The following is a 14,286-nucleotide window of genomic DNA, read 5'->3' as shown; positions in this document are numbered from 1 at the left end:
AAGATTCATCTGTGCTGTTGTATTTGTCAGTTTGTTCTTTTACATTGCAGAGCAGCATTCTAGTGAATGGATGTACCACTGTTTTGTTTATTTACCAGCTAAATGACATTTGTTTCCAGTTCCTGGTGATTATAAGTAAAGCTGCTATAAGCATTCATAACTTTATCTCTTTAGAAAAACTTATAGAGAAGTAACTAACTTTGCTTTATGGGAAACCAGAACTGTATGAACAATTTACAGTTTGTACAAAGCACTTGCACTCACCTTATTCCTTCCTTATACAACAGTAATCTGGAGAACTAGGCTGGGAATCTTACCCCACTTTATAGATGGAGGCTAAGAAACCTCCCTGCCATCCAGACCGCCCATCTCCTAAGCTGCTATGTTTCCCTCAAAACATTTTCTGAACATCAAGTCTGTGGAGAACACTTTGTTAGATGCTTTGGGGGTATTCATAAAAACAACATAAAAATTGATTTTTTTCCTTAAAGGGGAACAGTCTGATATTCCACATCATGTGTTATCAGGGGAATGCAAATTAAAGCCACAAGATACTACTATGGCACCTACTAGAATGGCCACAATCAGGAACACTGACAACACCAAATGCTAGTGAAGATATGAAGCAAGAGGAATTCTCATCCACTGCTGGTGGAAATGCAAAATGGTAGAGCCACTTTGGAAGACAGAGTGACAGTTTCTTAGAGAACTAAACATACTCTTACCATATGATCCAGTAATTCCTCTTCTCGCTATTTACCCAGGGGAGTCGAAACTTAAGTCCACACAAAAACCTGCACACAGAGTTTTTAAGGCAGCTTTATTCATAATTGCCAAAACTTGGAAGCAACAAAGGTGTCCTTTAGTAGGGGAATAGGTCAATAAATTGTGGTAGATCCAAACAATGGAATAGTATTCGGTGCAAAAAAAGAGATGAACTGTTAGATCATGAAAAGACACAAAGGAACCTTAAATGAATGTTACTCACTGAAAGAAGCCGATCTGAAAAAGGCTGCATACTGTGTGATTCCAACTACATGACATTCTGGAAAAGGCAAAACTTTGGAGACGTACAAAGATCAGTGGTTGCCAGGAGTTAGAAGGGAGGGAAAGGTGAATATGTGAAGCACAGAGGATCTGAGGGGTAGTTAAAATACTCTGTATGATACCATAATGACAGATAAATGCCACTACACATTTGTGCACATCTATAGAATGTACAATACTAAAAGTGAATTCTTATGTAAATTATGGACTTTGGGTAATTACGAAGTGCCAGTGTAGGTTCATTTGTAACCAGTGTACCACTCTGGTAGGGGATGTTGACGACAATGGTGGATGGAAGCTATGCGTATGTGGGGGCAGTGGGCACGTGTGGGAAGTCTCTGTGCCTTCCCCTCAGTTTTTGTTTGGAACCTAAACCTACTCTTAAAAAGTAAAGCCTTTAAAAAGGTGATGGGGGTGGGGTGAGTCTCAAATGGAACCAGGACCAACACACCTGCCAGAGCCTTGAAAGGAGTACTAAACCAGGGCCAACTAACACAGCCACAAGAAGCAAGTGATCTTTGAAGCTCCCTCACCCCCACCCAATCCTTTTTAGAAGCGGGCAGGGCATAAATTATAAGGAATAAATCCAACTGAGGCCGAAGGGAGTCAGAAGAGAAAAGAGCAACTGTCCCTAGATGTATGAAGGGAAGGGGAATTCCCCAGACAGCGTTGTTCCAGGTCAGGCAAGAAACTGATTTCTGGGGTAAGGGCAAACCTCCCTCCTTAGCTTCCAAGTTAGAGAAAGCAATTACCAGGCAAGAGTTTCTTTGAACTTAGAGTTTGGCTGGAATAATGACTGAAGTTAAGTACTAGAGAATCAAAGTGGAAAATGCTTTCATAGGCCTAAAATTACTAGATTTGTTTTGTGTGGAAGCTAGAGTTTCTGATGCAGCTGCAGGGGGGCGGGGGGGGGGGGTGTGGAATATGTCAATGAGTTTCTTCCTTTAAGAAAAAATTTAGTTTTTGATGCTGTTCTTGCCAGTTGGACCTCCCACAAGTTGGCCTCTTTATGTTCTGATAAGATGGCTGCTGACCAGCTGTCACTCCGGCCAGAAACCACACTGGCCCCTTGTGCAATCCACCAGCAGCAGTTAGGGAAGGAAAGCTGGGCTCTTGTGCCTCATCTGTATGCGCCTTCTTTGCCAGATACAGTGGGCACCCTTTGCCAGGTCCATTATGAGGGCAGGAAAGCTTACCCAGCCTAGATCACTGACCAGGGCATCTACCCAGACGGTCTCCCTGCTGGAAACAATGCCTAGGTCTGTCCTCTGGTGGGTCATCAAATGCTAGGCCGGGCCAGGCAGGGCCTCCTCTGGCAGCAGCTGATCTGTGGGGCGAGTCCAGGCATGTGAAAGAAATAAAGTCTGAATTTTTATTTTCGTTTATAAAGGAAAAAAAATAAAAGAATAGGGATTAATGTTTTTTAAATGTTTAAATAAATGGGGCTGCACCATGTGACATTTCAGAATTCAGGTTTTAGGACAAAACTACTTGGGGTTCGAGCCCTAGCTCTGCCATTCTCCAGCTGTGCATTAAGACCTGGGCAAGTCACTGAACCTCCCTGTGACTTCCCTTCCTCAGCTGTAAAATGGGAATAATAGTGGTCTCTGCCTTTTAGAGCTGCTCTGAGGATGGAATGAGTTGATTTTTGTAAAGGGCTTAGGAAAAAGCATGGAGCCTAATAATTCATATATTTGTGTTTGTTAAATAAAAATAATGGATATTTTCCTAGCTCCTGATCTTAATGAATTCTTCTCTTCCCTCCCTCTGCCACCCTACCCCTCCACCAAATCAAGCCAAATGTATATGCCTGATCTTTCCCTTCTCTCTTATTTCAGTCCTTACTCTTTGTTACCTCCCCCTCCTCAGATTCATTCCCCGTGGCTATCATAGCAAATTACCCTTAACTTTGTAGCTTAAAACAACAGAAATTTATTCCCTCACAGTTCAGGAGGCTAGAATTCCAAAATCAGGTGTCAGTAATGTTGATTTTTGCTATAGGCTCTGAAAGAATTCTTTCCATAGTGCGCTCCTGGCGTCTGGTGGTTCCCCGCAATGCATGCTGTCCCTCGGCTTGCAGACCAGTTGCTGCACTCTTGGCTTCCTTTGTCGCAATTTCCCTGTGTCTCTCTGTATCTTCACATGGAGTTCTTATAAAAACACTAATCCTTGGATTTCTGACCCATCTGAATCCAGTATGATTTCATCTTAAATTATTTACATCTGCAAAGACCCACTAAGGTCACTTTCTGAGTTTCCAGATAGACATGAATTTTGAGGGAACACTAGTCTACTAGTTTACCACCTGAAAAGTTTCAGGGTGCTTTCACATCTGTTAGCTCTTTTTATTCTTACTTTCTGTGTTAGAATGCAAGTTCTATGAGCGTAGGTAAGAACCATGCCTCTTTACGGGTAATCTGAAGCAGTTGGTGTTACTCAACGTGGGAATGTTTCCTGGACCACCTTAAAGGAATGGAAAGAGTGTCCCAGGCTAGGTGTGGAAAGGTTATGCCAAAATTAGGAGAGTCACCCAGAAGGAGTATGAGGGGCAGGATGAAAAAAAATCTCATTTGAGGAAATAAAGGAGAGAGTTCATAGATCTCAAGTATTCTGATATGGTATCTCTAGAAGGAGCAACAGCCAGAGGCAAAAGGAAGATACAGGACAAGGGAGAACAAAATCTAGATCTCAGGTCAGGGAGAAAGGAGATGGGACAGAGTTCAAGTTGACCACCTTGGGGCAGATCCTGAAGACCTCCTCTGTGGGAAGGTGGGGCCCTGCTGCCAGTATGGTTTCTTCTAAAGCCAACAGTCCCAACTGCAAAGAACCTTCCCTCTCTAGATAAATACCCAAGGTAGTCTGAGATGTTGGAACATCCTCATCCCACTTGACCTTGAGGGTCATGGAGAATGGAAGAAGAGATGTAACAGCTCGGGTAAACCCTTCTGCATTTTCCCACTCAAGCCATCACGTGTTCTGGTAGAGAAATATTTAAGTGTTCTCAATGTGAACTAAGCTTAATAGATAATGAAAATCTGCCATTGTGATAGTCCTCAACTGAGTATAGTGTGTGGCCTGTCTTTTCTGTGACAGTGTAACTGCTTGCCAACCCACAATGGTCTGTGAACAGGGCTGCAAGAGGAAAGGGAGGGGCAAGGCATGCCTGAGAGGCAGAGGTGTGGAGAGGAGGAGGAGCCCTTATTCCTCTTTTACTTCCCTGGTGGTAGCAACTGAAGAGGCAGTGGAAAAGCCACCAGCTGTGGAACTCATGGTGCACTCATGACCTCTGTTTGTCACCCAGCTCCCTATCTGACCAATGGGATCAATGAGAGAGAGAGGTTCCCAAATTATTCAAATCACCAAGCTAGGAGGGAGTCCAGCCAGTACAGTTATTAATTCTCTTGTCCCTAATGTTATGTCCCTACCATCTCTTGTTCTAACCACACTGTATTAAATCTTAAAAATAAGCACCAAATCTGTTGAGACTCATTGTCCTAGAGCCTCAAACCATAAGATGAATAGATGCGGGTTTCCCTCGCCAGGTTGTGTCACCCAGATTGGTATTTCATGTCCGTGTGGGAGCACAGCATTGAGGAGTTTCTCCTGTGTTTCATTCCACAGGGCACCCTTCAGACCAAAGCAGTGATCCACAGCTGGTTGTCACAGGAGGCTCCAGGGGAAGTACCCAAGTTCAAGACTGCCATGAGCCCAGTGACCACAAAGGTGAGGTCATTAGAAGTTTGGGATGGGTGTCCTATATTTGAGGACATTCCAGAGAAGGTTCCAGAACTGGAAATGATCACCTGATATGGACCTTCTGTCTTCCACTCTTTTTTCTATAGGAAACAGCTGGTTAAATTCAGAGGCAGCCTTGCAGGGGGCCGTGAAAGGTGATTTCATGGAAGTGGAGAGAGTAGGCAGAGATAAGCTAGCTCCTCTGAACCTTCTCCCTCTGCTCACTTACCTGTTCGCTGGGGAAACTCGTCTAGTTGTGGCTCTCCTTACCGGCTGCCTCCCTTCAACCTGCCCTTTCCGAACACGCCTGACATGTTTCTATCTGATTTACCTTGAGATTTATGAAAGTTTAGCTTTTCAGGCAGACCTTTCTATGATCCTGACATTGTACTTAGATACATAGACCTTAAACCGATTGAGAACATTCATGGGGTAGGGAGGACTGCAGACAAGATACTAAAACTTGGGTTTCTGGTCTAAGTCCTTCATTAATTAACATCAGTGTAAAATGAGAGAATTGGACGAAATCATTAGTTTTCAAACATTTAAAAAATATTGAGTTCACCACAAAGTTCGTAAGAGGGCTCTAGTAGTGTTTAGTTGTTTTTAACTTCATTCAAAACAATTTTGTTGGATTGTATTACAGCAGCTGTCATATCAGCATGCATTTAAAAAATGTATCAAAATTGGTAAATTTTTATATAGCCATTTTAATATTGAAGATGGAAGAAAATTTGCAACATTTTCAGCATATTATGCTTTATTATTTCAAGAAAGGTAAAAACTGAAATGCAAAGAAAGATCTATGCAGTGTAGATCTTTCTATGCAGTGTATGGAGAAGGTGCTATGACTGACCAAATATGTCAAAAGTGGTTTGTGAAGTTTCATACTAGAGATTTCTCACTGGTCTACCTAACCACATAGTTAGGTAGACCAGTTGAAGTTGGTAGTGATCAAGTCAAGACATTAGCTGAGAACAGTCAACGTTCTACTATGCAGGAGATAGCCGACATACTCAAAATAGCCAAATTAATAAAGTTATTGGTCAATGAAACATGTGTCTTTTATTTTGCAGAAGAAATTCAATGGACTTTTTGGCCAACCCAATAACTGGAATCTCCCCTTTTGGCACTTTGAAGGTCCCTGGACTTCTGCTTGAAGAAGCAGCTATGATTTATTAAATATGACCTTTAATGCTAATGCTAGCATTTCATGAAAAGTGAGGATGAATTGCTCTGGCTGGATTTTACGGCAACAGCTTATCTGGCAGGCCCAGCAATAAGGCTTCTGGGCACTTCCAGCTCCTTTGTAATCTGTCTCCAAGCCTATGTTTTAAGGAAATACAGAACTGGAGCTTTCCCAGGGGACGAGGTTAGGAAGCAGGAGGAAAAGAGAAGGGGAAGCCAGGGAGCAGCAGTGTTTCTTGAAATTGAGGGGACTTGGAGTTTTGTAAAGACTTTAAACCTGGATGTTTTCAGATGGGGTGGACGTTACAAACCCCACCACTCCCGTGCTCTTTACCTGACACCACACACATTTATGTCACCTGGGTGGCCCCGAAGACATGTGAGTTTACAACACCTGCTATGTTGTTTTCTTTCTTTTTCTTTCTCCTGTGGTAGTCAAATGCTTCCTCATCTTATTTCAAAATAGTCCAGTAAAGAATTGGCTCGGTCTTCCCGGGAAGATGAATGGGAATCCTCTGTCTGGAGAAGCCTCAAGTCTGGCATTTTGTGAAGGTTCCTGCTATTTAAGTTCATCATTTAATTTTCCCAGCCATGTCACTTGTCTAATTCCTCTAACCTCACCTCTTCAAGTTAAGATGAGTCACCCTATTCGACTTTCCTGGGTTTTCCCATATCGCCATTTCTCCAGTCTCCTCATCCAATGGTCTGCCAGAGGGATGCCAGGGCACTCCAGCTGTCACCAGGACACACTTCAGAGTATTTGACAAGTTTGACAACCTTCTTAGTTTTTACTTATTTATTTCAACCTTTTTTAAAATTGAGGCACAATTGACATATAATATTAGATTAAGTTTCAGGTATACAACATAATGACTGCTTCTTTTTATTTAACTTTATCTCTTTACTCTGATCCAAATCCTTCTCCCTGCTGTTCCAGCAGAGCTGGGGGATAGAGGAACAGGCTTCATCTAAGCTTTATTAAGAATATTCTGTAAGTTTCTGTTTGGTTTTTATACTTCAAATAACTCTTAAAATCAATATTTTGATGACTGAAGTGTAAATGAATAAGAAACAGGAAGTAAGTTTTTCTTTCAATTACATGAACAGAAATTCTGTGCATTTTTTATCGGAAACCTGGGCAAAGTCACCAGGGGCATTTGCTAAGCTCCAAGTAAAAGTGTTGATGCCTCCTCTCTTTCTGGTTGTGGACTTGACACCTTCCTAGGGGTAGTCCCAAACCTGAGGGGCTTGGTGGTCTTTCCTGGCTTTGCTTTTGCCTCTTCCTGTCTGCATTGCTATTAAACTCCTGTTGCTCCTTTTCATCCTGAAGATCTCAAGATAGGTGCCCACAAAGCACACAAAAGCAATCCTGGCTTTCCACACAGCTGGGACCATTTGGGCTTTGATCCACGATGGTAGGTCTTGGTGTGGCTGAATTGGGCCAGAGAACAAGGTTGAAAATTGTGTCAATTTTCCTTCTTAATAAGAAAACAAAGGTATTTGTGTTCCAGATGTGGACTTCTCCTTTTTCTTTTTATGTGAGTTCTTTGTTTTATGTTGCCTATCACGTATTTCAAGTAAGCTTGGGCCAAACAATGTTTTAGACTCTCCAGGAGGGAGGAACCTGCCTGACCCTCTAGCTGGAGGAGTTCCTCAATCAAGAGAAGGCAGCAGGAAGGGGAGGAGAAGGAATCAGTTAAGGAAATTCTAAAAGGTTGTGGCTATTTATCTTGACTTATGCTTTTTTCCCTTTTTAAAATATTGTTTCCCTCTTTGTCATAATGTTTGTGTAATAATAATAATGTAATGTTACATTTAAGTTTTTTTCTCTTTATCTTTTTGGTGTTTATAGTGCTAATAACAATAATACAGGTGGTTTTATCTACCACCAATAGTTCAAAGAATTACGTTTCTTCCACACAAGAAATATCTATGTCTAAGAAATCAAATTAGTGATGTAGAATCAGAACCTACTCTTCATAGAATAGATAACACAAAAACAATTGATTTCCATATTTCTTTTTATATATCATTATACCATAAACTTTTTATATTTTGTGCATTTCCCACAAATATATGTCACGATTGGTATATTTATAAATTATCGTCATTAGTTATATTTTGGCTCAAATGTTTCTAGATTATCTATAATAAGGATTGAAAATAGGTGCCGAGTCTCTTTCTTACCCCATTTGATTGCTAGTGACCACATGCAACTATGGTTCTCAGCTCTGGCCACACATTAAAGTTATTTGGGGAGCTTTTAAAAATTGGTGCCAATCCCACCCCAGGTCAGTTTCAGAATGCCTGGGGATTGGCTCAGGCATATTTGAAATCCTCCTGACAGTTCTAATGAACAGAAAGTGTGAAGAATCACTGCTCTGGAGTGATGTCTCCAAAACTTCTACATGGATCCCTTCACCTTGAGGGCTCATTAAAAACACGAATTGCCAGCTCTCATCCCAGGATTTTCTGATGAACTAGGCCTGGGGCAGGGCCCACAAATTTGTGTTTCTACCAAGTTTCTAGGTGATGTTGATGTTTTCTGGGATGTGTTCTCGAGGAGTCAGATGATGTGGGGTCAGCACTTTGAGGACCGCTGATGTGAAGCTTGTGTTAAAAAGGAATTTGAAGGTGAAGGAAAGTTTACTGGAAGAAGGTCATGATGCCAGGGTCACAGGAAGGACAAATTTTGTCACCCAAACTCTTGAGAAACTCATCAGTGAACTGTCCTTAATAACAGTGTAGAAATGGATTATTCCCCATTTGCAGTTCATCATGACCACGGTGTGACAGTTCACTCCTTGACCTGCAATGCCCCTCAGCAGGCAGCCCTGCCCAGCCCAGCTGGACTGGAAGCTGGTCTCCTAACTCTGTCTAGCACAGGGCTATTGCAGCATCAGCATGCTGCCGCTGTTGCCATCTACCTCATGTGGGGGCCTCTGATCTCTGTGCACTATTGCCAGACAGAGGCAACGAGTTTTCCTATAAGCACGAATTATTATCCAATTTGCTGGCTGGCACCTAGCACTGAGTGAGGCCTGCCATCACAGAACAGGTCAGCTTTGATGATGTGTTCTGAATAAAGGCTGCAGAAAGTCAGAACGCAGCACGAGGGTGGGAGTGAGGTGGCACAAAGAGCGCAGACAGGAACTGCATCTAACGCTGCCTATTTCTCAATGTATGCTTAGATCTCTACATTTTTGTTTGTTTCCTCTCAGGTCTGAGGGGCCTTCCAGATCACAAAAGCAGTCCACACGCTGAATCCAACAGTGGTCATGCAGAGACTTCAAGCTCTCCTTCTGTCACTGAGAAAAATCGGTGAGTCTCTTCTATAAAATTTCCCAGTCTCACACTCAGGGGAACCAGAAGTATTTCCTGTCAGATTCTCCCATGCTAGAGGTCCTTACCATGTGGGCAAGTCTTTATTCTACAGAGTAATCTGAACACCATGCTGCTTTTGTGTTCTCTTCATGGAAAAACCTGTATGTGGCTTCATTAGGTTAGAGCACTGGTTCTCAGCTGGGTACAGTTTTGCCCCTCTCCCCCTGGACTTCAGCACTGTCTGGAGACATTTTGGTTGTCACAGCTTTAGGGGGAAGAGTTGTGCTAATGGAATCTACTGTATAAAAACCAGGGATGCTGCTACGCATCCTCCAATACAGAGGACAGCCTCCCACAGCAAAGAACTGGCTAGCCCAAAATGACAGTAGTCCTGACTTTGAAAAACCTTGGGTTTAAGCTGAAGCAAAAAAGAAGTATCATTTCCTGTCTACCCACATATTTTAGTTAAATATACTTCAAAATGATGTGCCCCAGGGGATCGAACCCCCAACCTAGACATGTGCCAGTGACCTTTCAGTTGGTGGGATGATGCCCAACCTACTGAGCCACAGGGCCAGTTCCACCTCTTCCTACATTTACTGTCAGACTTCCTCAGACCACTATCCAGGTCAGTTGCCTCACTATCCCCACCCTTTTTTTCTTTTTTAAGATTTTATTTATTTATCTTTAGAGAGGGAAGGGAGGGGGAAAGAGAGACAGAGAGAAACATCAATGTGTGGTTGCTGGGGGCCGTGGGCCGCAACCCAGGCATGTGCCCTGACTGGGAATCGAACCTGTGATGCTTTGGTTCACAGTCCACGCTCAATCCACTGAGCTACGCCAGCCAGGGCATCCCCACCCTTTCTTAATCCTGAAACCTGATCTGTGTCCCTACCACATCCCTAAAAACTGTCCTTGGGAAGTTTAGCTCTGTCACTGGAGCCTCATCTTCATCAAAATCAGCCAGCACGCTGGGCCATGCTTTCCCTGAACCCCACTTTTCTACAGGTGTCTGCGGTTCTGCTGTCTTCAGGTTCTTCCTCCAGGATGTCCTTGGTCTCCATCCTCCTCCTTTCTCTTCCACCCACCATTGAAATGCAGGCAGTTCTCAAGTTCTTGACTCTTCTCGCTCTGCTTTCTACCTGGATGACATCTTCTCCCATGGGTGTATTCTGGTGTCAATTCTTAGCTCTGTGAGCATGATTCTCAGGTCTCTGCTCTGAGCCCCACACTTTAACACCCAGTGCCTACTGACCACGTATTCCTGTTTGCATCCCAGGGCCTCACGGAAAAGCCCTCTGCAAAGCACCTCCTTCACCTGACCTTGCCACGTCTGCAAGAGCACAGACACTTTCTCATGTTCTGGCCTTCAAACCCGGCAGTCATTTTTGATCTCTGCCTCTCACTTACTACCACCCTCAGTTATTTTCTTAGTGTCCTTCCTTGGTCCAGGCCTGCCATTATCTCTTCTTTCCCTCTGTTCTCTCCTCTTTACAGACCAGCTTTCATTTCTGACACCTGATCAATTGCCCTAAAGCATATTCTGACTTTTCAAAGAACTTTAATGGCTTCCCATTTTAGACCAAAAGAGGTCCAGACTTCTCAGTCTGCTATAGCAAGCCCCTCCCTATCTTGCCCCAATCTGTCCTCGGGACTCACCACCTGTAGGAATGTATATGCACCCTCTCTGCTATGGCTCCCTGTGGCCAGACTTTATATTGTTCTACCAGTGCACCCACCTCTGTTTTCTCGGCCCATTCCTTTTGGTTCAACTCTTGTATCAGCTGAATAAACAAGCTACTTGGTGATGAATTGGTTTACATCTGGCACCAGCTCCTTGTGATACTGTGGGGGGTAACAGTTCACAGACGGGGTCCTCAGACCATTCCTTGGTTAGTCACGCTCTGCAGTCTTCGAGTTTCCCCTGGCAGTGTGCTGACTGTGTGCCGGCAGGTCAGCTCCCCGGGGGCAAGGGCCGAGTCTCGCTCCTTCCCGTCTGCGGTGCATGCACTGAGTTTATCAAGCTGACTTCCAAGACCACTCTTTTGGAACTCAGATTTTCCCCTTCTTTCTTTTTTATTTTTTAATTTCTGTTTACATTCAATATTATTTTGTATTAGTTTCAGGTGTACAGCATAGTGGTTAGACAATCATATACTTTTTCAAAGTGTTCCACCTGATGTTTCCAGTCCCCACCTGGCACCATATGTAGGTATTACCATATTATTGACTGTATTTCATATGCTGTACTTTACATCTTCATGACTGTTTCATAACTACCAATCTGTACTTCTCAGTCCCTTCCCCTTTTCACCCAGTCCCCCAACCCCGATCCTCTATGGCAACCATCTCAGAACTTAAATTTTTATGAGAAACATGTTCTTTCTTCTCAATTTTGGGTGGTGGCAGCAACAACAAAGTCCAGGGTAATTCATCAGATAGTGTGTCTGGACCTCCCCACCCCAGGGGCTGCTGCCCATTTTCCCCTCTGTGTCTGATGGTCACTTCAAGGCACCATGGATCAACCCAGGATTGAAAGGAAGGACTTTGTGGAGTGGGGGCATGATGGGCATACTGAGAGCTGGGATATGCTAATGATGATGCTTACAGCAGCAAGAAACTGAGCCTCCACCCCAGACATTAAAGGATTCCTCAGAATAAGAGGTCTGAAGACAAAAAATTCCAGTGCCAGATCAGCCACAGGCTTCTTCATCCCTTTGCTCTGTTATCTCAGCACATGAGTGCTGCTCCCACTTACAGTCACAAAGTGGCCGAGGCAATGCTGAGCATCACTTCCTCACATAGCAATACCCGAAGAAGGTAGGAAGAGGTGGATGGTAAGGGGGCTCTCCTCAGAAGTGGCTTTCTGTCAGAAAGGAATGCCTTCTCAGAAGTCCCCAGCATGCTCCCCTCACATTTCATTGGCCAGAACTTTCAGAGAAGGCTCTGCAGGAGAGCTACAAGGGAGTATGGGTAAGTGAGTGTGGGCAAGTGAGTGTGGGCATTTTCAGCTTCTTCAGGAGAAAGTAGGCAAAGAATAAAGATATTGGGAAGCAACCAACAAAGTATGCCAGAAGATTCCTAAAGGGGTAGCAATAGGAGCAGATAGGTACTAGGGAAAAATGAAAGGAAGGCAATATCAGAAGGAAGAGTTCATAAGGAAGACCCAGACAGGACAAGAAATATTGCTGTGAACAAGAATGTTGAGGTCATCATTCAGATTCACCCAACATTTATTGTGATGTCACGTCTTTTCCCACTGTCATCTCACATAATTCTCACACCAGCCTTTGGGGAGGAATTAATGACTTCAAGTTACTGGGGGTCACCCAGTGTCACAGAGAGAATAAATCACAGTTTGGAGGTTTGAATCCGATATTCCGTCTCCAACAAGAACAACTAATATTTGCTATTCCTTAACGATCTCCTACATGCATTATTCTATTTAATCCTCATAACAACCCTATGGGAGAGGTCTATGTTTTATAATTTCTGACATTTAGAGATGACAAGTAACTTGCCAATGTTACTTAAAGTGACAGAGTCAGGATTTGAACACAGGCCTTCTGACTGCGGAGTCCAAACTTTTAACCAGTACATTCCAATGTCCCTCTAGGTTTCAGGCCCCAAATTCTTAAGCCAGAGCTTTTTTAGCTCTCTCTCTGTTCTCTCTAACTTTTATTACAGCAAATCTTAGATCACAACCAGCTAAAGAATAAATCTGATTGGCATAAAACTATCTCCCTGTGATTGGTGCAGAATTCCAGCACTGAACCTTGGGCAAAAGCCTATGGCCTCGTGGAAAGGGGCTCCCGTCTGTGCAAGGTGGGGCGGGGTTCACCTGGTGAGGGAAAAGGCAACCTCAGGCTGCAAGAAGTCAGTGGTTGGAGTGGCACTTCTCTGCTCAGCTTCCTACAGGAGCCTGTACAGTGTATGACAGAATGGAAACGCTCTTTTCTGTCACAGGGGCTTTGTTCCCAGGACGGTAATCCTCCATTTTAATGCTGATAAGTACAATAGGAAGGATTATGCCCTTTAATTTAATTTGACCTGCATATGCCAGATCTCTCACAAAGCTTTTATATGGCATTCTTTAGCTTAGCTAGCCTGTTGTCCTGTGAAAAGAAGCCCCTATGAGGGACACAGGAGATTGATAATTCTGGTGCAGATGTTTTTACCCTGCAGCTTGTAACACCCCCACCCCACCCTGCTTAGAAGCCACCTCATTGTGGGCCACTTCAATGAGTGTTTAGACTCAGAGCGATGGGGACCTTCGTGACTCAGGCAGCGTGAAGGGAGCTGGCACCTCGCAAGAGGGGAGAGCGAACACATATTTCTCCTGTGTGTCATCCTTGCAGCTCTGGGGCTTGGAGCCAATTGGGCTGACCTCAGAATGGATGAGCCAGAGGAACAGCCTCCCCTCAGGGCCGACTGTGGGCCAGATTTTCATGTGGGCTGTGCAGTACAGATTGCCACACATCTTGACAAATATTCTGCCTGGGGGGTCACTGCAGAAATATGTGGCAGTGCTAAGAAGATTAAACAAAATTTTTCTTTTATATCAGTATCAGGAGATGTTTCCTCACCCACCCTTTAATTCCCATGCTAATTTTTTCCTCCCACTTCCACTCCCTCCAGCAAATTCCCTACACTGTGGCCAAGCTAGTGCACTAAAGCATTCACAGAGGACCCCAGTGGCACCAGAGGGCAGAAGGAGCCCCGACAGGGCTGGCGGCCTGTTGCTATAAAGTGCTGAGGATGTGGTAGAGAAAGTGCTCTGTGTTATTTTCTCCGGGTAGAAAGCAGGTGAGCTTTGGTGACAGACCTGGGTTTAAATCTTGATCAACTACTTGCAAATTAGGAGACTTTGGCAAGGTCCCTTATCTTTCTGAACTTTAGTATCCTAGGCTGCAAAAAGGAAATGACTGTGAGGATGAGAGATGATCCCAGCTCTCCACACAAAATGAATGCTCACTAAGGGATGATGGTGAG

General features: G+C 43.9%; 1 protein-coding gene across 1 annotated transcript in view; it reads left to right on the top strand.

Moving 5' to 3' along the window:
* MYO3B (myosin IIIB) overlaps nucleotides 1-14,286 on the top strand; it is a 417,036-nt gene that overhangs the window by 301,908 nt on the left and 100,842 nt on the right. Inside the window, exons 29-30 of the mRNA XM_036023317.1 lie at nucleotides 4,669-4,770; nucleotides 9,192-9,291. Coding sequence (XP_035879210.1) covers nucleotides 4,669-4,770; nucleotides 9,192-9,291 — 202 coding nt within the window. The remainder of the gene's footprint in view (nucleotides 1-4,668; nucleotides 4,771-9,191; nucleotides 9,292-14,286) is intronic.

This window comes from Phyllostomus discolor, chromosome 4 (genome assembly GCF_004126475.2).
Source record: "Phyllostomus discolor isolate MPI-MPIP mPhyDis1 chromosome 4, mPhyDis1.pri.v3, whole genome shotgun sequence".
Taxonomy (NCBI): Eukaryota; Metazoa; Chordata; class Mammalia; order Chiroptera; family Phyllostomidae; genus Phyllostomus; species Phyllostomus discolor.
This window is presented reverse-complemented; position numbering and strand designations above follow the sequence as displayed.